The sequence below is a fragment of the Somniosus microcephalus genome, chromosome 20 (genome assembly GCF_052327205.1).
Source record: "Somniosus microcephalus isolate GS21.2 chromosome 20, FLI_Smic_1.0, whole genome shotgun sequence".
Classification (NCBI taxonomy): Eukaryota; Metazoa; Chordata; class Chondrichthyes; order Squaliformes; family Somniosidae; genus Somniosus; species Somniosus microcephalus.
The window spans coordinates 16,101,353-16,124,991 of record NC_141006.1 but is presented as its reverse complement, the minus strand read 5'-3'; the positions used below and the strand labels follow the sequence as shown (position 1 = coordinate 16,124,991).

Genomic DNA, 23,639 nt, shown 5'->3' with positions numbered 1-23,639 from the left:
TGATTGACCTGCAACTGAAAGTAAGCAAGCCAACATTGTTCATGCCAGGTTTCATCAGCGGGGTTCCCACCAGGCGTGTTTAACGTGGGGAAAGGCTGAAAATAGCAAGGGCTCCTTAAAATGGCATTATAGATGCCAATTATTGGTGATTAGGCTCCCGATGACCAGTCCCACCTGCTGCGGGCGGGACTGATTCAGGTCGGATTGAAACGCCGGGGTGAAAGTTGGACGGGGTGGGGAACCAGGCCGGGGCGGGGGGAAGGTTGCGACCCCCTATTTTTGCGATTTCCCCCCCCCCGCCACACGCCTGAAACCCCGCCTGACGGCTCCAGGAAAATCGACCCCTTAGTGTATGCCTTTTACTTTAGTTTCAATTTTGCCTTTATTTCTTTATTCATCCATGGTGCGTCATTATTGGCTAGTTTGCTTTTCAATGGGATATATTTCTCCAGGACTCTATTGACCACCATTCTAAATGTTTCCAACTGCTTTTCCAGTTCTGTGTTTGTCAGTAAATTTTTCCAGTTTACTTTCCCTAGTTCCATTCTCATCCTCTTAAAATCAGCTTTTTTCCTGAGCGTAAGGGTTCGGGGATGGGATGCAGAAAAAAATCGCTGAAATTGCCAGCGAATCAGGAAACTGCCGTCATTCTGCCGACTTCTGCATTTAACTCGGGTGCGTTTCCCAGCGTGCCATGGACCCGCTCGGCAGAGTAGGGTGACCTCATTGAAGTACTTAATTGCTTGTCGAGAGACCCTTAAGAGGCTTTTTAACAGCAGCTTTTGGCTTTAACTTTTGGAACACGGGATTCACGCACCTCAGGAACTCCGCCTGTGAAGGGGAGGCAGAAGCTCAGTGGCCATTCTCCGAGTGCATTAATTAAGAGTTGTGAAAAACACATAAATGCTCCCACATTACACCTGATTATTTGGCTAATGGAAAGACTTTTGCTGACTCCATTTTGTGCAGAGATTTAGCTGTCAGCAGTTTGCAGGTCACTTCTGCAACCTCGGAAGCTACTCTCACCACATTGCTAGTCACTATCACAACATTGAGGGCTTGGGCCTCTGATCTCCACTTTACCTGCCATCTATTGCATCAGCATGGGTGCCACTTACACTGTCTCACCTTGGACCTCAGAATTGGACCAAGATGAGCCCCACCACCAACCACACCAGCAGCAGCAACAGCCACAACACCAGCAGCAGCAGCAACCACAACACCAGCCTTCTCCTCAATGTCCTGATACTCCACAGGATAGAGGGGGTCAGCACAGGGCTGCACCATGCCAGAGGCGACACCCCCAACACAGGGTATACAGGCAGAGGATGAGCTTCCTGGACATGACTGAGCAGCAGCGCTTCAGGAGGCTCAGGCTATCGTGCCAGGTTGTCGCAGACATTTGTAGCTTGCTGGAACAAGATCTGCTGCCCAGAGGACCTGGTGGACACGTCTTACCAGTGGCTGTCAAAGTCACCACTGCCCTCAACTTTTTCGCCTCTGGCTCCCAGTGATCTGCAGCAGCTCATCTGCAACCATAAAAAGATCATCATGCATGTGTGCGCCAGATTCCCTGGCAGCTGTCATGATTCTTTCATGCGGCACCAGTCCACCCTCCTTCAGCGCTTCGCACCTCCAAAAAGACTTACTGGCTGGCTGCTTGGAGACAAGGGCTATCCACTGAAGACGTGGCTCATGTCACCCTTGAGGAGGCCAAGTACTGAGGCCCAGGAGCATTACAATGAGAGCCACATGTCCACCAGATGTGTCACAGCGCAAGCAACAGGCATGCTGAAGATGCACTTCAGATGCCTTGACAGATCTGGAGGAGCCCTTCAGTATGCACCAGCTAGGGTCTCCAGAATCATTGTCATTTGCTGCGCTCTGCACAACATAGCACAGTAGCGAGGATTGGCACTGCAGGAGGAGCAAGGCGCAGAGCGCACAGTCTCTTCAGAGGAGGAGGAGGAGCAGGAGGAGAAACAGGTGGAAGATGAGGAGGAGGAGGTGGAGATGGCACCAGAAGCGGTGCTCATTGCTGCTCGGGAGGCTCGGGATGGCCTCCTAATGTCCAGATTTACTTATGGTTGCCACATGCTGTACTAAGTTTGTCCCCCCCCCCACAACACCATAAAGCAGCCTTACAATGAGCAAGCCATTCCTCTCCCCCAAACCCCCGTTGCTCGAGGTTAAGTAATGTCTTACCATTCACACCAAGTGACAAGGCCAGTTCCCAGGTAGCAGGCAAAATAGGACAAGAGTGGTGCAAATAAATACATTTATGTATGTCATAAATAAAGAAGAAACCTAGCACTAACATTGTTCATACACCCATGCGCATACCCATGTGCATCTAGGATTGTGTCTTTTTTCTTTTCTGAGTGCTTCTACAAGGTGCAACTCCTTTGGCTTCAGCAGAGGTAGACGCAGCCTGCTCACTTCCCTGCTGCGACTGCGTAGATACTTTTGGCGGACGTCCTCTGGGTTTTGGAGCCTGTGAGGGCCATGCCAAAGACTGCTCCTCCTGTGATTGTACAGGGGCAGACTCTGCCAATGGGATCTGAGTGAGCATGTGAGGCTCTAATTGAGGGGGAGGCAACGGGGGAGGAATGTGAGCGCTTTGAAAAGAGCCCCCACTTTCATGTCCCCTCTCACCATCATGCCTCTCATGGGCCAGCTGCACTTCCCTGCTAGCAAGGAGCTGGAGAGCACCTTGCTGCACAACAATGGGGTGATGAATGCCCAAGTCTACATTTATATCCCTCCTCGAGATGAGGTCTATGAGCGTCTGCCATCTGTTGTCCACAGCAAGCACGTTCTCGTGTGACTGGTGCAATTGCTGCTCCATGCAGGTGGCCATCCTTTCCAGGGAACAGCACATCGTCGCCATCACCTGCGAGATGATGGTGCTCATGTTGGAGATGGATTCCTCTATTCTGTGCACATTTGCTGACATCGTGGCTTCAAAAGGTGCCAGAGCCTCATGCAATTGTTGCTGCCCCTCCAAGATAACCCTCTTTCTCGATGCCCCCCGAGGTTCAGCATCTGCATGCAGCTCAGCAAAGCTTGGAGCATCCTGCGCCCTCCGGCAAGGAGTCTCCACTGCTGTCCCTGTCAATACCATCTGCTCTTGCTCACTTGTGATGTGAGAGACACCAGGTGACAACACTACTCTATCTCGCACAGGACCCACCACGGTGAGCGTATCTGCGCTGGGGCTGGCTGCGCTTGGATCTGCTGACGGTGCACCCTCAGAGATTGGAGGTTCCTCTGAGGAGTAAGCTTTCTCCTCCAGCTGGACAGTGTGGGGGGCACTTGATGGACCTGTGGGAGAGTAAAGAGATGAATTAGAAGTGCTATATTAAGAATGGGTGACGTTACCATTATGCACATGATGATCTTTCACTGGCTGCTGATATCAGTCACCATATGAGTGACTGCTGTATGCCATGTGGCTTTATGAGATGTAATTCTGTCACCAGATTACTGAGATGTGCCCCTCTCTGTGTGTCCCATTGCCAGCATCTGCAACTCCAGAGATCTCCAGTGCCTAATCCTCTGCTGGAGTGAATTGAGTGAAGACTGGAGGGTCACCTCCGGTTCTCTGCCTCTCCCTATTTTTGTGGGCTCTCTTCTCCTGCAAGGAGGGAAAGAAGAGAACTTTGAGTGAGAGTGATGGAATGAGTGTAATTAATGGATGGGTTACATCTGTAGAGGGTGACTATGTAGGGAGTGGTGTGACCTTGCCAAATGGCCTCCTTCTGTGGTGTTACTGGCTATGATTGCATTAGGATGAGGGTGAGTGTCAGTGGTGGTTAGTCAGATGGGGATGGGGATGTGAGTATATACATAGACAGAGAGGGATGGGTGGACCTGCAAGATAGGTTGGTGTGAGGAATGATGTGCAGGAGTAGTCTTGGGAAAGTAGAGTGATGGGGTTGTGGTGACAGACACATCAGGATGTAGGTGAGTGTGGCATTGCACTCACCTTTCCTGACCTTATGAGATCATTGAATCTTTTCCGGCAATGGATCCAGTCCTCTTGACCACATCCCTGCTGCTGACCTCCTCTGTGATCTCCAATCATGCCCTTGTTGTGCTTTTGGGTGGTCTTTTGCTTCTATTGCCAAGGAAGAGGACCTCTCTGCGACCCACTGCCTTCTCTCCATGACCCACACTTTTATTAGTTTTATGACACTACTCAGACCTCTGGATACCAACTTATTCACTCCTACATCAACTTTGAAATGAGATGTGTGCAAGGCTGCTTAAAATATCCACACTGGAAACGAGTCATCGATGATGTCATCCGACCTGCTCCATTTAATTGGGCCTGGAAACGCGAATGACTGGTTTAATTGGGGCCATTAAATAAATTTCACACTGTTCACATCTTCGGGTTCCCAACTCACTACATGGCCCGCACGCACGCAACCCGATTCCAAGGTAAAGATTCCGGTCTGAATTGCACCAGTCACCTGTCTGCCCATTCCTGTCTTATATCTTCCTTAAGTCTTTTATAGTCCTTCTCACTTCCTGCCAAATCTCACTCCAAAGTATCACTTCATCCTAACTCTGCAATCTTGTCTTGTCCTACTTCCCGGCACATTCCCTCACCATTTCAGTCTGGTCTAGTGTCAATTCTCTCCCTTCTTCCAATCCACCATTGGTAACAGCACCAAAGCCCTGAACGTTGGAAGCTCTGTCCCCAAAAATCTTTGCCTTGTTACCTAACTCCCCTCCTTCAAAATCTGTTGCAAAACTGACCTCTTTGACCATGTTTTTGGTGAGGACAAGGATTTTGAAATTAATAGAGTGGTGGACAGGAAATCCATGTAAGTCAGTTAGGACAGGGGTGATGGGTGTCCAAGACTTTGTGCAGGATATGATACAGGTCTCCCAAGTTCTGAATGAGTTGGAGATTGTGTAAGTAGGGCTGGAGAGAATGTGAGAAAACTTTATTAAGGTGCTTGGGTAAACTGCTCCTAGCTTAGACATTTATAGCTACAAAATACAAGCTTTATTTTCTCCAAAGAAAGTTTGTTCCCTTTTTTTATTATTTTAAATTATGAACTGCTCCTTCATCCTTTCCATGGATATTACCAAAAATTACAATAATTTCCAATGACCTCTGTTTACCCCACTTCTTTTCATCTTCCTATTTCAATTCAAAAATAGTGACCTCTGCCTCATGATATACCGATGCATCACAGCATCACTCACAAATTGTATGAAGTGCTTTAAATGGTCACTTTTCATGTATAAACATACAAAATGAGTTGTCATTGTGAGTGTAATGGCACATTGCATGTGCTGGGAATGGAACTCAGTCACTGGTGACAGAATACAGCATAAATTCTGCATGTGTTTCTAACTCACTTGTCGGATATCAGCACTGAAAGTGATATGTTCAGATGAAGAAGGCCCTTTCGTTCCATTTGAGCTAATCCTTCCAGATACCAACCCTACTGCCCAGAGATATTCAAGACTCTAAAGGCGCTTTTACATTGTGACTCACTGCAGTCTGAGAGAATGACACTGAAATGATGTCTTTGCATTACTTCCCATTTTTAGATTTGAAGTCTGTAACCAGTCTCTTACAGGTGTCTCCATTGTTGCCAGACAAGTTAGGTCAGGTGATTTACACTGGGGAGTGCTACGCGAGATGTTGAGGGGTTATCAGAATTGTCTTTTTTAAGAAACAGTGTTGATGACAGCTGGCTTGTTTTGCCACATGGTTGCCCTCATTAATGTAGTATTATGTGATGTACGATGCAAAAAAAAATCTCACTTATCTTATTGTATCAATAACTTAATTTTAATTCCCTCTCATTTCAGGACATATGACATAGGATGAACACTGCTCATCGCCTGATATTATCTGTGTTGTTGTCCCTTGTTCTGCTCACTTTGGGGTTTGATGTCAGTGAGAACGTATGTTCCACGTTGGTTTCTGGAGTTCTGTACAGATCATTCTCCCTACAGGACATATTCCCTAAAGCCTTGTCTGGCTGTTCCTGGACTATTGAAAACCCAGATCCAACAAAATATTCCATTTACTTAAAATTTCACAAAGAGAAGCAGATTTGCTCCCATACCTCTCTGATGGTACTGCAGTTGGATCACTACATTCCGAACCAGACCTGTAGCACATTGGATTACATCGATTATGATGCTGTTAACTTGTGTGAAACTAGGAATTTGTTTACATTTTTACAGTTTGATAAAGATTTTGTACAATTTTGTTTGACTTCTGAATCAGTTTTGAACGAACGCCTAGGGAAAAATGTAATGGAATTTCAACTCTTGGAGGTTATTTTACTGAATAACGAGAATTCCAGCCAGTTCGGCTGTGGAATATTGTGCCATTGGTTTGAGAGCTGCTTGAGCAACAGAAATCGTCATGAACCGTGTGGAATTAATTACTCGGGATGTGCATGCCCCGACGTACATGAAAATGAGTCCGACTCAAGCACGGTATTGCCTTTCATCGAGAATGAGTTCCTAGCATCAAAATTACATTCCAGGAATGTAAATGATTTAAATGTTGAGAATGTTGCACCAAAAGCTGGTAAGTGTTGATTGTTTTTCTGTGCTGCTTTATTGTGAGATTCTGTGAAAGTGCTCTTTAACTTCTGATGTAAATTACTGCTGGTTGCTTAATACATGGAATGAGAGTGAACAATAGAGATAGAGTATAGTTTATGGACGTCATCAAATACCAAAATTAAATTGCAATCTCTTATTCACTTTCTACCATCTGTTATTTTTTTCTATAATCTACATTATGGCATCAATAAAATGAAAAGAGTAGTTAAGGATGGACCTGAAATCACATTGATTTAAGACAATTATGAGGTTATTACTGTGGAGAAATATTTTCACATGGTACACAGGAGGGTATGATATTGTAATTATTTAGAATTTTACTAGCATTAAGTATGTGTACTATATTGAGAGAAATGAAGACCTGCGAGTGACTGCAAGACCTCTGACCAAGAGGGTCAGATAATGTGATCAACCATGACTGAAGAGTCAAGCAATTTTTAACTTCTATCTGCATTTCGAGATGGAATAACACCTTGTGATTGCTCCAGCATATTTATTATTATTTTATAACATAGACAGTGGAATGCATGGGCTGTTTTGGGTTTCTTTTCTTGACGTTGCTTCTCATGGCCAATGCATTCCATGTAATTGACATGTGACTGGCAGTCTGTAAATTCCTTTGTAAAAGTTTCCCCATGAAAGAATAAATCATTATCAAGGCTAATTCCCCAAAAAAGAACTTTGCTAGATGGGAGTGTGAGTTGGAGATAGAGCTATAACATTATTGCCCCTATTCTCTGACCTGCAAACCTAAGAGACAATATAAAAGAGGAAACAAAAAAGGTGAATTTTGGTAAACAGTAAAGGGTAGAAATTCTGATTGGTGAAATGCAGTTACCAACACCTACTGCACTTGGGCTCCTTTCTTTTATGGACTGTTTTTACATATATGTTAACCCATTTACGGGCACCCAAAAATGTAGTATGAGTACGTTAAGTGTCCATACATGAAAGTCGCCAAGCAGAAGTTGCACCCTTCTATCTGGCTGCTTATCTGAAAACAATGTTAAAAACATTACACATGAACTGTGTGTTCACTGGCTGCAATAAATGATACAGAAGGGATTTTGTTGGAATAGGGGAGAAAGCTGAGCAAAGCGTAAAATAAGGGCAATTCTCTGTCCTTTATTTTAATATGGATCCTGCTTGATCATCTGCTGAAGTCTCTTGCCAGCTATCATCTTTCTGTCCCCTATTCCAGCATTAAAAAGTTGTAATGTTCCTTGGTGTATCACACTCTGCTGGTATTGCCTGATTTACTCATTTTATTCTATTCCATCATAAATGCAGATTACTAGATGATTAGTTAGAGCACAATAGATTGTAATTGAGGGTACCAGGTTGACTGCAGATTGAGAGTGCAGGATGTGTCCTGTTATCAAACTGCTCATTCTCAGCAGTATCCCATTGTTACCATGCAGTGGCAGCTGTTGTAATTGCATTTCTATTATAAATTCTCCATTTTTTCTAATCCAAACTTTGCACTGTTTACACAACTTACTCCCATCCCCATCTCCATCTGTTTGTGAGACAGCAACACTGGTGTTTTCTTAAATTCTAGTGAGAAACTAAATTGAAGGGTCAGTGCTACAGTTAATGATGCCATCAAGAGCTAAAGAAAAAACAAGGTGAATCAGGAAGTAGCAATTAGGTATTGCTAAGCCTGGATTTTAAAAGCATGAAAATTGTAGAAGAAAGGACTGAAGGATTATTTTTTGGTATCGGGCACCTTTAGTCGGATTCACCTATCTTAACACAATTCATAATAATTCAACTTTATTATATTGGCTGTTGGACCTTTTTTGATGCCTGGACAATGTCTATATAATCTAGGAAACTTGTACTGACAATGTACAGTTGAGCTGGGAGCGTGTTCAAATCAGGAATATAGGGGGGAATTTTAACCTCCAAAAACGGGTGGGTTTGGATCGGTTGCGATGTGAAAATTTAAAAAATCTCAAACCCGACTCCAACACGCCTACTTCCGGTTTTAACAGAGGTGGGATAGGGCGGGCAACCAACCCACTCCCAGGAGGCGAGTTGGTCATTTAAATATTATAATGAGGCTGTGTGCCTCAGATTTAACCTATTTTCCAGGTTTAACCTTGGCCAGCCGAGTTCCCGGGCCTCGGGAAACCCGACAGCTAATAGGAGACGCACACTGCTTCGTGGAAAAGTTAAGTGCCTTTATAGTACTGCTTGTGGGCCAGGAGGAGCATGAGTGCTTCCTCCCATCCCACCAAGCTTACCTTCTACCCTGTCCACCATCGGAACCACCCCCCCAACCTCCCGGGATAGGAGATTGGATCCCCCGCCCCCCTGGGATCGAGATCAGACCCCTGCGGGATTGGAGATTAGTCCCTGCCCCCTGGGACATTGGACCCCCTTTGGGATCAGAACCCCCCCCACACTGAGATCGTTACCCCTCCCCCCTGCCACACCCAAGATCAGGATTCCCCCCACGCTACCACTAATCCAGCTCCCTACCTGCTCCTGGCCTGTGGCCTCCTCCAGAGCTGTTAAACAGGCTGGCTTCCGTGCGGGGAACCTGCTGGAGAAAAATGACACACGCTGTGGCGTTAAAGCTGCACAACGAGCAACCAAAACTTTTCTGTGCCTCTTCCTCCACTCCCGCCCACGCTGTTCACAAAACCCACCTGTAAAGTCTGTGGGTTGTATTGCAAATAATACACAGACTCCAAGATTAACAAATAAAACAGGTCTTTACTATTCAGAGGTTCGGGCGAATCTGCCCTAATTAACGTATCACAACCCTTATATACTGGTGTGGTCACTATCGGTATTACAGTATACATGAGCCAACAAATAGTGCCACACCTAAAGTAGTGCTCTTAAAGGCGAACGGTTACATTCTATAGTTCCCTTAAAGGTAAACGGGTACATACACTACAATCCTCCCTTTTTAGCTTTTTACTTACAGAATCCCGTTAAACATACAATCTTCAACTTTATATAAACAGTTTGCAGATATACTCTCGATGGAGTCAACGTCATATAACAATTTACAGATATACTCTCGATGGAGTCAACGTCATATAACAGTTTACAAACATACTCTCAGTGGAAACAGTTTACAGGTTCAGTCTCTGTGGGAACAGTTCATAAATTCAGTCTCTGGTATTAATTTGTCCCAGACAGCATCTTTTTTGGTGTAGCCGGTTCACCTGGTAAACGTGACTCCTCCATAGCCTTTTTAACAGCTTGTACTTTCGTCCTGTTGAACCAGCAGTGCGGACTTATACAACCCACTGGCTGTCTTGATAATGTCCCCGGATTTTTTTTACAAATTTAGCACCTTTCGTAGTGTTCGGACTGAGGTAGTAGAAGTAATAATATTTTAAACAGTTATTATCTCCGGCTTCTTCTTTTTCTTTTCTGCCTTTTTGAAACTCTCGAAGCTCCTTTCTCGGCGGCCAGCTGTAGCGCCACCAACTCTCTATGTTCCTTAGACCTTAAGTGCTTCATCCGCATTTCAGCACTTTGGGAGTTTTCATCACACTTTGGGCAGACCACCTCCTCGTAATATTCAGTGTCACTCAACAGGTCATGGTCACATTCGGGGTCATCCTGAGTTAGTCCATCGAGAGGCCCTTCTACTTCTTCCTTACCCAACTGGACGCTAGCCGACTGCTGTTCCTTCTCTATCTCTCTTTCTTTATAAGACTTCCTCATGCGTTCATATTCATTCCACTCCTCCAGGGTTGTTTGCCATTCCTTCACTACTGACCTCAATACCTCCCCTTCCATCGAGGATTGAGTTATCAGGTGATTTAATCCTTCTATCGCAGCAGCTGTTTCCACATCCAGACATCTCTCCTGAAGAGACTTCTTCATGTGTTCAGCTTCCTCCAGCTTTTTCTGCTCCAAACCCCTCTCCTTTGACGATTTAAGCTCATGTTCAGGGCCCATTCTTACGATCTCTGTGTTTCTTACAGTTCCCTTTTCTTCCACTGAAAAGATTCCCAGTTGAATCTGTTCTTCAGGTCGTTGGACCTCGGCCATTGCCGCTTCATATTTATTTTGTGTTTCCTTTAATAATTTAACGAGTTCTTGGACATCCTGTATTCCCTGTTCTGTTATGTCTTCCACCACTAATTTTTCCTCTATGGATTGAATCCCTAACGATGAGTCAGCCTTGGCCTGGAGCTCATCAAACATCTCCTGCAGTCTTTGTAATTCTTGCTCCTGTTCAGACTTTTGTTGTTCATATGCTTCCAGTAAAACTAGCTTTTCGGAGGTTGCCAAGTTAACCCCTTCCAGGATTGTAGTCTGAGCCCGTTCATACTGTTCTTTCAACTCGTTACACTCTGCTTGCAACAAGTCGTAGAGATGAACTGGAATACCATCCTGACTTCCTGAAGATTCCTCTTCCTTTGGATCGTTCTGTGCATATTCTAGTTCCTGAATAGCCTCAGGGAGATGTGATTGGTACTTGGCCACGATGGCTCTATGGTCGCTCTCTGCTTGAGCTAGCTGTCTCTGTTGTCTTTCCAGGGTCTCCCATTCAGTGTCCCAGAACTTTTTCATCTTTTCCATCTCTTGTACGAGACGGGCACTCAACTGTTCTAATTGTCGTTGTACTTTGACATAAGTTTGGGACCGAGCTCGGTGTTCTTCCGTCGTGGATGAATCCTTAGCTTGAGCAGGCTCAGAATTCTCTGTCAACCTGGGGTTCTGCTCTACAGCTTGATTTTGCTTGGTAACATGGGCCTGCCTGCCTGTCTTCGTTTCCTTTCCCCTCATCAACAATTCCCTTTTTGCCTTGTCTTCCATGTTTACATTGGTCGTCACGTCATCCATTTCAGAATCTGAGCTGATAGCTTGCACCGAGTCCTCCTTCCCTATGGCTTTTAGGTAGTGCCATTCTATGTTTATTTTCTGCATCCACTCCCGCCCTAGGAGTGGTGGTCCTCCCTCAGGTAATACGTACAGATTCATTCGTGGGTGTTCTTTGCCCCTATCTCTCACTTTGACTCGTATTTTTCCCATGGGGTATACATTATGCCCCGTGTATGTCTGTAATACGAATTTAGTATTTCTTAAGGGTATGTGAGAGAATAGCCGGTGGTAGTCCTTTTGGTTGATGACTGATACAGCTGATCCCATGTCCAGCTCCATTCGTACTTGGACTCCAGCTATTTTTAGTGTGACCCAGATCGTCTGTAGATCAGTTACTTTACCCACATTGTGGATTCTCAGACTATCCAGCTCCTGGCTGTTTGGGTCTGAGTCTGAATTTTGTTCGTCTGAACTCTTTTCAGCCACCTGATGCACCTTGTTGTACTTTTCTTGTGGTGGTGGCTTCCTTTGCTTGTTGGTCTTCTTTCCGGACCTGCATACCTTCGCTATGTGACCCAGTTTGCCACATTTCCTGCACTCTTGGTTCTTAAACCAGCACTGATTCTGGTCGTGCGTTGTCTTTCCACAACGGTAGCATTTGGAAGTGCTTGCAGTAATTTGGTCCACCCCGAGTGCCGCCGCCTTTAGCTGCATTTCCGCCGTTCCTTTCGCTGCAGCTTCGTGCGATGAAGCTATGAGGACAGCCCTGTCCAGTGTGAGGTCGTTTTCTTCCAGAAGTTGCTTCTGCGTTCCTTCTTTGGCCAAGCCGCATACGAACTTGTCCCGCAGCGCCTCTGTCAACTTCCCTCCAAACTGGCAGTATTTCGCTAGCTTACGCAGTTCGACTAAGTATTCCGCATTGCTTTCATCTTTCCTCTGGGTTCTTGCGTAAAATTTAAATCGTTCAGCCAGCATCAACGGTGTGGGGTTCAAGTGATCCTTCAGCACTGCTACGATCTCTTCGAAGGTCTGGTCCACTGGTTTAACTGGTGCTATTAGATGTTTCAAGAGCCCGTATGTTTCTGCTCCCATCGAATTTAACAAAGTTATTGCCTTGTCGTCATCCTCAATTTCGTTGGCTTTGCAATATATTTCTATGCGTTCCACATACGTGGCCCAGTCCTCTATCTCAACATCAAAATCATTAATATTTCCTCGCTTAGGCATCTTCTTCTCTTCTCGAGCACAACACAAGTATTTCTTTACTTATTATTATTTTTCCTCTCTTCTTGAGAACAACACCAGTATTTCTTTACTTATTATTATTTTTCCTCTCTTCTTGAGAACAACACCAGTATTTCTGTAAATTCTTATTATTTTTCTAAGATGGCGGTTTCCCGCTTCTGTCTTCTTCCCCGGCGGTTTTCCCGCGAAAAATGGCGGCTTTCCCGCGCTTCTCGGCTCTCCCCGCCCACTTTAATGGCGGTTTTCCCCGCGCTTTTCTGTTCTCCCCGCCCACGGCAATGGCGGTTTCCCGCTTCTTCCCCTGGCGGGAGGGGTACACTTTCCCCCGCGGGCGACGGCCGCTGGCTACCGGTCCCCAGCCTGTGCGTCGGCTTCAGCGCTCTCCGCTGGCTTTCAGACCCCCAGCCCGCGCGTCGGCTTCAGCGCTCTCCGCTGGTTTTCAGATCCCCAGCCCACGCGTCGGCTTCAGCACTCTCCGCTGGCTTTCAGATCCCCAGCCCGCGCGTCGGCTTCAGCGCTCTCCTTCCCGCAGCAGGCAACCGGCTCCGGGTACCCCCGATGACGGCGGACAGTTACAGCCTCTGAACTGGCTCTCGGCCAATTCCCGATTTCTCGGCTCTGTCTCACCCGGCCTGCTCCCGGTCTCAGCGCCTCTGGACCCGACTTTGTCTGGCTCCTTTCCCCCTCGACCGTGGTCGAGTGTACCGCCCTTATCCTCTGGTTTTACTCCTTCCTTATTTTCTTTTACTGTTCCCTTACTCACAGTCCGTGGCAGCCTTGCCTCTCTTGTCGATCGGCTCGCTCCTCACTGTGGCAGAAGGGACCGTCAGTGCCTGTTGCAGATGGAAGTTTTCAATGCCAAAATCTTCCTCTTTGCTATCGCTGCAGCCTCGAGTTTTCACCCAGCAGAACGACGAGGGCGGGTGCCTCACTTCGACGCTCCTTAGTTGCTTAGGAACTACTGTTGCCGCAGGGTACGATCGGCCTCGTCGCCATTGTAAAGTCTGTGGGTTGTATTGCAAATAATACACACACTCCAAGATTAACAAATAAAACAGGTCTTTACTATTCAGAGGTTCGGGCGAATCTGCCCTAGTTAACGTATCACAACCCTTATATACTGGTGTGGTCACTATCGGTATTACAGTATACATGAGCCAACAAATAGTGCCACACCTAAAGTAGTGCTCTTAAAGGCGAACGGTTACATTCTATAGTTCCCTTAAAGGTAAACGGGTACATACACTACACCACCCCAGTAAATATTGAGGTCATAATGTTAATGCTGATGTCAAGGGGGGATCTTTCACAGGGAGAAATGGGAGGGGTGGAGGTGGGCGGAGAAGTTAAAGTTTTTAAAAATTGAAATCCCGACTCCAACCCGCCCACTTTCAACTTTTACTCAGGCGGGATGGGGGCGGGCAGCCAACCCGCTCCCAGGAGGCGGGTTGGTATTTTAAATATGATAATGAGGCCTTAAGCCTCTGCTTTAACCTGCTGTGGTTTAACTGCAACCAGCTGGGAATCCTGGGCCTCAGGATTCCTGGTAGCTGCAGCCAGGCGGGCACAGCCTTGGGGAGAAATCCTTGTGGGCCGGGAGGAGCAGGTGTGCTTCCTCCTGGCCCATCAAGCTCGCCCACCAGCAGCCTGCCCCGCCTCGGGGTCCAGGATCAGACCCCCCCGGGTTGCACTCAGCCCAGGGTCGGGGATTGGACCCCTCTCCCCCCCAGGGTAGAACTCAGCCGCGGGATCGGGATTGAACTCCGCACCCGGGATCGGGGCTCAGAGCCCCTCAAGATTGCAACTACCCCCGCCCCCCCCCCCCAGGCAGGGTCTGGGATCGGACCCCCGTGGATCAAACTCCGCCCCGGACTTGGAACCCCACCCCGTCCCCGGGCTTTGAAACCCCCGCCAACCCACCCATTACGTCACACGCAGGCTCTGGATTTTAAACTCCAGAACGTACCAGGAAACCAAGGGCTCGATTTTGCCAGGCCCGAGGAGGCGGGATTGGAGGCGTGTGAGTTGTTAAAATTGCCAAAAATGGCGTGCGGGCCCGATCCCGTCTCCATCCCGCCTCTGAGCAATTTTCCCAAACGTGTGTTTTCTGACCCGCTTTCCATCCTGCCTCCAAGAGGCAGGATAGGCCCTTAACAACCACTTAAATGCCTCAATAATTCCATTTTGAGAGGCCTTTCTGATTTTAACACATTTCGCACATCCTACACGCCTCCTCTGGAACACGCCAGGTAATGCTGGTGGCCTCACAAGTGGATTGCTTACGAACAGCTGCAGCTCCACCATTACAAAGGAGTTTTCACCAATGATTGTTTGCAAGTGGCAGAACTTTGTTGTTTCAGGTCTGGGGAACTTTTAGCAGGCATACTCAGTGTTGTGGAAGTTTGGAGCCTGACACCCATCTCCAGTGTGACCTCCTGGGAAACCCCTCTCCCCGCCTTGACTAAGCACTTCCAAAACTGAGGCATATACCAGAAGCATAGCGACCATTTAATTCCTTTCCTCCTGGACATCAGATTCGGATGAAGACCAGCCGTGGCAGCGGCAGAACCATGAGCAACAGCAGCACCAACAGCAGGAGCATCAACAGGAGCGCCAAGCTGCTAGTCACCCACCTGAAGATGCACAGGCCAGAAGGCGCCAGAGTGCGACCATATTGCTGCCCGGGATGCAAGGGATGCACTCATGTTGGTCACATTTGCTTAGCCTGTACAATCAAACACTTTTGCCATGCACCTTCTTACCAGAGCATCGACAATGGACAAGAATCTGTGGATTCCTATCACTCTGACCACCATAATGACAATTGCAAGTCGCCCTAAGCCCTCAATGTGGAAGTCCCATTTGCAAAATGACACAGGCCACAACTCAAGCAGTTTAGCACCAGAATTTTTTCCCACAACAAGCAACTGGTGGCCTTTCAAAAATAAACACAACATAACACCCAAGTGACTACTTGTGCATTATCTTCCTCTTACGCGTGCTGCTACGTGGTGCTTCCCCTGTGGCTTCAGCAGATGTGGAGGCCTCTTGCTCACTTTCTTGCTGCTCCTGTCTCGACACCTTTGGTGGCCGTCCTCTGGGGTTGCGAACCTGTGAGGGCTCGGCAACAGTCTGCTACTCCTGCGGCTGTGCAGGGGATGAGACGCCCATCTCAGTTGGGTGAGGACTCTGGTGGGGCTCTGACCGAGGGCTTTGCAGTGGCATGGTCGTGTGAGTGCTTGGAGAGGAGCCCCCAGTTCCTTGTTGTCTGCCACCAACATCCCTCTCATGGGTTAGCCCCACTTCAGAGCTAGCAAGTGGCCTGACAGCACCTTGCTGCACTTCAGGGGGGCCATGAGGACCCGTTTCTGCACTGGAAGACCTACTCCAGAGGACTTCCATGAAGGTCTTGTTTCTATGCTCAATAGCTGACCATCGCTCCTCAAGAGATGTCATTCTATTCTGAACAATGACCATGCTTTCTACATTCTGGCGACTTAGCTCCTCCATGGCCGTAGCCATCCTCTCCTCTATTGTAGCCATCCTTTCCACGGAGGTTGCCATCCTTTCCACGGTGATGCATTCATGCGCCAATGCCTCCACAAAGGCTCTGCTCATGTTGGCGATGGACTCCTCCATTCGCTCGACACTCGCAGCGACCCTGAAGACAAAACCTGACAGACTCCTGCACCTGTTCCTGGAGTTCCAGCACCGCTCTCCTTCTGGATGGACCTGGAGGCACAGGGTCGACATGCAGCTGAGCCGAGCTGGCAGAGTCCTGCGCCCTCCGACGAGGACTCTCCACTGCTGTCCCTGTCTCCACCATCTGCTGATGCTCACTTGTGAGCTGTGATACACCAGGTGCCAACACTACTCTATCTCGCAAAGGTCCCACCGAGGTGTGAGTGTCTGAGCTGGTGCTGGGTGCTCTGAATTCTGCTGACGCTGCACCCTCAGAGGTTGCAGCTTTTTCTGAGGAGTCGAAGCTCAGGTTCTTCCTCCTGGACAGTGGGGATGGGGGCTTTTGATGGTCCTGTGGGGGAGTAAAGGAAAGAGTTAGAGATCTGAGGTCAAGGTTAGAGTTAGAGATGTGAGGTTAAGGTTACATGAACATTGAATAGTGCAGATGATCATAAGTCAATCTGTTAGAGCATCAGATTCATTATCAGTGACTCATGCAATGTCAATGAGAGAGATGCCAAACTATTCTGTCACCAGCTTGCTGCGATGTGCCCATCTGTCCGTCCCCCACTTGGGAATCCTCCTCGATCCTGGCGATTTCCAGGGCCGCCTCCTCCCAGGCGGTGAGCTGGGCTACTGAGGGTGGCCCTCCTCCTGTCATGGCTCTTTCTCTCTTATTGTGGGCTCTCTTTTCCTGCAATGAGGGACACAAGTGGAGTTTGAGTGAGAATGAAGGAGTGAGTGTAGAGAATCCATAGCATAGATGCTTAGAAGGAGACAAAGGACCCTCCTTGTGTGTTGTAAGTTGTTGTTGTCATGGCATCACAGTGATAGGGAGTGTGAGGGCTGCATGGTCGAATAGTTAAGTGAATGTAACCTTAGAGAGAGAGGGAATGGGTAAGGGTGCAGGCATGTAAGTGTCAAGTGGGATGTGGAGGAAGAGGTTGGCAAAGCAGAGTGCTGGTGAGGAGAGGCGATGGGGATCTGATTGAGGGTAATGGGAGTCATACTCACTTTTCCTGTGCGGAGAAGGTCATGAAACCTCCTCCTGCATTGCAGCCAGGTTCTGCTGCTCAGCAAAACGGAGCTGACCTCCTGGGCCACTTGTAGCCACACAGCTTTTGTCTGCTGGGGTGGCTTTTTTCTCCCTGAGGAAGGGAACAGCACCTCCTTATTGCATCTGGCTCCGTGCACCAGAGCTTGGAGGGAGGGCTCATCAAATCAAGGAGCACACTTTTGCTTGATCGTGGACATTGTCGGGAAATCAACTCCCCCTTCATTCAATTTGCAGAGCCTTTGCCGTCTCCAGAAGAAGCATGGCTGCTTGCAGGTCTTAAATCCAGCAGCATCGATGATGTCATCGGAGGCGACTTTCTGTATGAAAAGACTAATTGGGCCAAGGGTTCACACACGCAGGAAATCAATTGCCCAATTAGGTGAAAAACCCACTTTTTCAACACTTCACTTAGGAGGCGGGGTCCTGACACAATTTCCACCTGACACGTCCCAGCCCGCCCATACAGACAAAATCCAGCCCCAAGAGTTCCTCCGAGCAGGTCGGAAATGGGAAAATCTAGGCCCAGGTGTCCAAGAAGTTTGTTGTTTACGTTTGTTGCCATTGGTACTTTGTTTCTGGAAACAGGCAATGAAACCTTCTCCTGTGAGCATCTTGGTGTTACCAGAAATGTGTAGACCATCTCTTTTTAATTTTAAATTAGCTCCGATTTTAACTCGGAGCGGCAACTGTACGTGCAGGTCTGTGGTGGGCAACAAACCATCCCAACCTCAGCAGTGTGAGGCCAGGGACATTTTAACTCCTGAGCTTCTTCTGCATAGTCCCAGTCAGTTACCTGCCAGAAACTGATGGGAAGTGGCAGCTGGCCGGCGGACTGGAGCAGAATGTCAGGTGGCAGCAAGCCTTCACTAGGGATCGAAGGAATGGTCCCCAGCACTCAGGGAAGCAACTGTTAGGGGGTTCGAGAGGCACTCAAGATTGGAAAGAGTGGGACAATAGAGGCCTAAACCTTGTGGGGCCTAGAGAGCGCTCCTGCTCCTCCTGGCTCCACAAGGAAAGTGAAACAAAGTAAAACCTTTTACCTTCTTGGGTCATTTCTGGCCTCGACTCCTCTTCCTGCTAGGTTGATCTACCAGAAAAACTACAACAGCTTCCCCACATATGCCTCTGGTTAAAATATTTGCATATTTGAAGAAGGACCCCACTAGTTACCAGAATCGGAACCTTTGGGAAGAGTGGGACCTCGGCAGCTATGCCCTGCAGTGATTTTAACTGCCTGCCCACCCATGGTATCTGGGCACAGAATCACAGAATCACAGAAACCCCACAGTGCAGATAGAGGCCATTTCGGCCCATCGAGCCTGCACCGACACATATCCCACCCGATCCCCGTAACCCCTACACCAACACATATCCCACCCTATCCCCGTAACCCCACGTATTTAATCCCCCTAACACTAAGGGTCAATTTTTTATCATAGCCAATCAACCTAACCTGCACATCTTTGGACTGTGGGAGGAAACCGGAGCACCCGGAGGAAACCCACGCAAACACGGGGAGAATGTGCAAACTCCACTCAGACAGTCACCCGAAGCCGGATTCGAACCCGGGTCCCTGGCGCTGAGGCAGGGGTTTAACTCGCCCCTATTGTCACTGAAGGCAAAATGGGGTATTAACTGTGTCTTCTCTTCAGAACACCACATTCAAGAGTTAATCCCAATCCAGTCTTGTTCCTCCTATTAAACTGAAAGCTAATATTGCATTATCGTTTTTATACATCCTGAGGATTTGTGTTTCTCATCTAGACTTAGTCATAAGATTTTCATACTGCTCTTCTTTCTTCTACCTTTTATTTTCACAACTCTAATACAAATAGCAGTAGATTCTACCCAGCTGCTGTAATCATATCTATTAGGCTTTTTTGTATAGCCAATGAAAATTGATTGTCTAATGAATAATTCTTGTTTTCCCTAAACTCTTGACACTAAGATACCTTGAATGGATGTTGCAGCTAGTGATTTGAAGGCACTGTACCTGGAGAAAAGAAAATGCCAACCCAAGGCCAAATTAGAATTCACCATTTTAATGTGGTGAGGATATTTTTGATGAAGAAAAGGGAAGGAGAAAGGCTTACTGGTTTTGAGAACAGTAGATAGGTTCTGCAAAAAGTACTCAAACTTGGAGGTTTGATTTATATTGTATAATTAATCTTCTGGGAGATGTTTTGAATTGAGCTTCAAAAATACTTAGCTGCTGAGAGTCTTCTGGGGCCATTTTAATGATAAAAGCATGAAGAATCATTGAGTGTCACCTTGTGTAAACTCCATTTGATAGTACTGTATAGTTGCTGACTGTTAACTTTTCAATTCATGTCAAGATTTTGCAAGAAAAATCAGATATTTTCACTGGCATTGGTGGTTGCCGGTATCAAACAGTCAGATCGTTTGGAAGATGGAACGGAAGCCTCTCAGAACCAGATAAATTGGAGGATGTGAATGGAACCATCAGATTTTACTTTTCATTGGCCTGTATTTTCCCATCGGAGACTTCCTGCGTGCGGATGCCTCTGATCTGGAAAAAATCTATGGACTTACCTGAGGGCTCACACTCACCCTCATCCTAGTGCAATCATACCAACTAACAATATACAAGGATAGGCACTTGTGTGTTTTATCCAATGTCCACATAAAGTTTCTGTTAATGTGGTGTCAAACTTTGAAACCTTTCTTTTCAACACTTTGCCTTCTTGGACATATTTGTGTGAACCTTTGGAAGTGACTTAGTGAGTTGCAGTGAATGGTGAGACATAACGGTACTCCTCGCATTGCTGATGAGTGTGAAAGGAATGGCTTGGGCATTGTAAGGATGCTTTTTGGTGTTGGTGTGGGGTGGTGCCAACCTGGCGCATCATGTGGCAACCAGGGTGCACAGCGTCAAGTGAAGTAAATCTGACCATGGTGAGGCCATCCCTGGCTTCCCAGGCAGCAATGTGGTCGGGTGCTGATGCCCTGTGTCCTGTGAAGCATCAGGTGATTGCGGAGAAGGTTGGTGTTGGATGGGAGTCGGTATGGCTCAGGCACCCACCCAGAATATTTAAATTAGCCAGACTTCTGGATTTTACTACTGCATTTTATCTGTAGAGTAAATGATTCTCTGTCTCCACTAGGCCTTCCTATTTTAGTGTCAAGTTACATTTTGTTTTGGGATCCAGATCATTTTTGTACATTAAGCTATAGGGATCCAAACAGACCCTTTTGTGCGTTGTTTCCTTTCACCTTATGTGAACTGTATATATACAGTTGTGAACACTGAGGCACAATACCCATTTGTCATGTATGTTGAAATCATTAGCTTACTACCTAGCTTCAGTTCCACATCCCAAGCTTAACCCATGTAACTATTAACCCAGCAGAACATTGCACTGCTTTTTGGTGTTTGCAGATAAACTACTCAGTAAATTATGGAATGCATAATATAAGAAATGCCAGGAATACCTCATCAAAGTTCATCGCTATTAGTACATTCATTCGCCTGTCATGATGTTTAATTGTGTAATGATAAACCCTAATGATTTTGCCTCTATTTCCTTGCTTGGTAGATTATTCCATACTATTTAATACTCTTTGAGTAAATAAGGTTTCCTGATATCTAGTTTAAATTTTTATAATCTCCATTTATCTCTCTTGGTCCTAATTTCTTACTATGCTTTGAAGTTATCATATACGTTTACCTTATCGACACTATTTATATTATTTTATATACTGGTCAGACTTCACTTGGAAAACTATGTTCAGTTTTCACCAGCATACTGAAAATAGATGTACTTACATTAGAAACGTGAAGAAAGATTTTGCATAAAGAAATCAGTAAAGTGGCTCTCGTCTAATGTCAAAAAATTTCTGTCATCAACAAATTTACAGCTTCCAGGACATTTATGTAGAATTAAACAACAGGGATCCAAGCATGACCTCTTGCAAGATTCCATTCAATGCATTCCTTCCCACCTGACTACACTTTTTAGAAGTATCCACTGTTTCCTATTTTTAAGTGTGCATTCACACCAGAACGGTAGGTAGTGTTATTGCAGCTGAATCCAAAATCCGGGCCGAACTGACACTGCAGTAAAGCACAATGAAAGTGTCACTGGACAAAGTCTCTCTCTGCTTTGCTTTGTAGTCAGTTCAGGTTTTAACACCCGATATATACGAGACAAGTATAGCATCTGTGCAAAGCCGAAACCTCTTCACACTGACACTAAACTTGTAGTGCACCTGTACCCGTAAACAGTTTCTTTTCCAGGCCCATATCCTACTGCGCCTGGATTCTGTAAGTACTTTGTCACAAGTCTAAATAAACTGTATGTTGGGGAGAGCCACTATTTGCTAAATCTGTAAAATCCTCATGTCAAAGAGGTTTGTTAAGCAGGATTTTTCCTTTCTAAATCCATGCTGATAGTTTCTTAATAAATTATTGCAATGCAGGTATTTCTCCAGCCTGCCCCTTAGAGTACTTTTCATTATTTTATCTGTTATTGATGTTAGATTACTGGGCTTGTGGTTCCAAAACTAACCCATTTAGGATCAGTTTTGTGATATTTTAAAATATCTGTACTACATTTCCCTGTTCCCAGTCCTATTGAACATCCAAATATTTGTTATTCTTCTGTGATGATAGCCAGTTGCAAACAGATTTCCTCCCTGGTTCTCCCTGGTCTCCTTCAGTAGCCTGCAATATGTGCCATCCGGCCCAGAGAATTTTCTAGTCTTTTGTCCCTCTAATTTAGTAAGTACCTCTGCTGCCGACAAATAAGGGAGGGGGAGGAATATCTGAATAGTTTACTCCAGAACTTCGTCACATCAACGAGGGGAGTACAGGTTCAGGAAGTGGAGTGCGTGACTGATCATCAGCAGGGTAAGAGGAACCTAGTGGAGGCAGTGAAGGAGGAACCACAGAATCTGGTCCTGCCCAACAGGTACGATGTACTTACTACCTGTGAGGATGAGGCGAAGGCTGGGGGAAGGACAGTCACAATGCTGACCAAGGCACTGTGGACCAGAAGGCAGTCCAAGGGGGTCAGGAGCAGAATAGATATAATGCAGTTATAGGGGATTCGATAATTAGGGGGATAGATAGCATCCTTTGTAGTCAAGATTGAGAATTCCAAAGGGTGCGTTGCCTACCTGGTGCCAGGGTAAGGGATATCTCAAAGCGACTGGAAAGGAACCTAGAAAGGGAGGGTGATGAACCAATTGTCATGGTCCATGTCGGGACCAAAGTCACAGGAAGGAACAGAGAGAGGGTCCCACTAAGAGAGTATCAGGAGCTAGGAGCTAAATTAAAAAGCAGGACCTCGAGGGTAGTAATCTCAGGATTATTCACCAGAACCACATGCTAATTGATATTGGGATAAACAGATGATCAAAGTAAATACGTGGCTAAAGGGCTGGTGTGGGAAAGAGAGGTTCCATTTCATGGGACACTGGCACAAGTACAGGACAGCAAGGAGCTGTACTGCTGGGACTAAAGTGCTAGCGGAAAGGATAAATAGGACTGCAGACCAATAAAAGGGGAGGCGGGCTCAGGCAGAAATAATAATAATAAGTGAAATTAGTCTAAAGATAGAAAAAGGGACGAGAGCAAAGTCCAGATCAGAAATAGTGCTAAAGATAATAAAAGGAAAATATATAGGAAATAATAAAATAACTGATAAGAATACAACAGGAGTGATGAAGAATACAACAGGAGTGATGAAAAACAAGAAGCGTGACAAGTTAAAAAGTGAGAGAAAAACAGCATTAGGGCAAAACAGCAGGTTAGGGTCAAATAAGAGTTCTATACAAAAATGCACGCAGCACAAGGAATAAAAGAAACAAATTAGAAGCACTAATTCAGCTTAAAGGGTACCTGAGACCTGGCTACAAGCTGGGCATGACTGGGAGATAAATGTTTCAGGTTATAAGTTCTTAGAAAAGACGGAAAAGTACAAAGAAGGTTCACTCGGTTAATCCCGGGGATGAGGGGATGGACATATGAGGAGAGGTTGAGTAGATTGGGACTCTACTCATTGGAGTTCAGAAGAATGAGAGGCGATCTTATTGAAACATATAAGATTGTGAAGGGGTTGGATCGGGTGGATGCGGGGAGGATGTTCCCGATGATGGGTGAAACTAGAACTAGGGGACATAGTCTTAGAATAAGGGGCTGCTCTTTCAAAACTGAGATGAGGAGGAACTACTTCACTCAGAGGGTGGTAGGTCCATGGAATATGCTGCCCCAAAAAGCTGTAGA

The 23,639-nt window shown here is 46.4% G+C and overlaps 1 protein-coding gene across 9 annotated transcripts in view; it reads left to right on the top strand.

Moving 5' to 3' along the window:
* The window catches only part of LOC147103064 (adhesion G protein-coupled receptor B2-like), a 1,231,153-nt gene that overhangs the window by 68,692 nt on the left and 1,138,822 nt on the right, over positions 1–23,639 (top strand). For all 9 annotated transcript variants that reach the window (XR_015072890.1, XM_085962346.1, XM_085962351.1 and 6 more), the window contains exon 2: positions 5,839–6,571. Coding sequence is in view for 8 of the 9 variants with exons in the window: in XM_085962346.1 (XP_085818472.1) it covers positions 5,854–6,571 (718 nt within the window). In the remaining variant the exon portion in view is untranslated. The remainder of the gene's footprint in view (positions 1–5,838; positions 6,572–23,639) is intronic.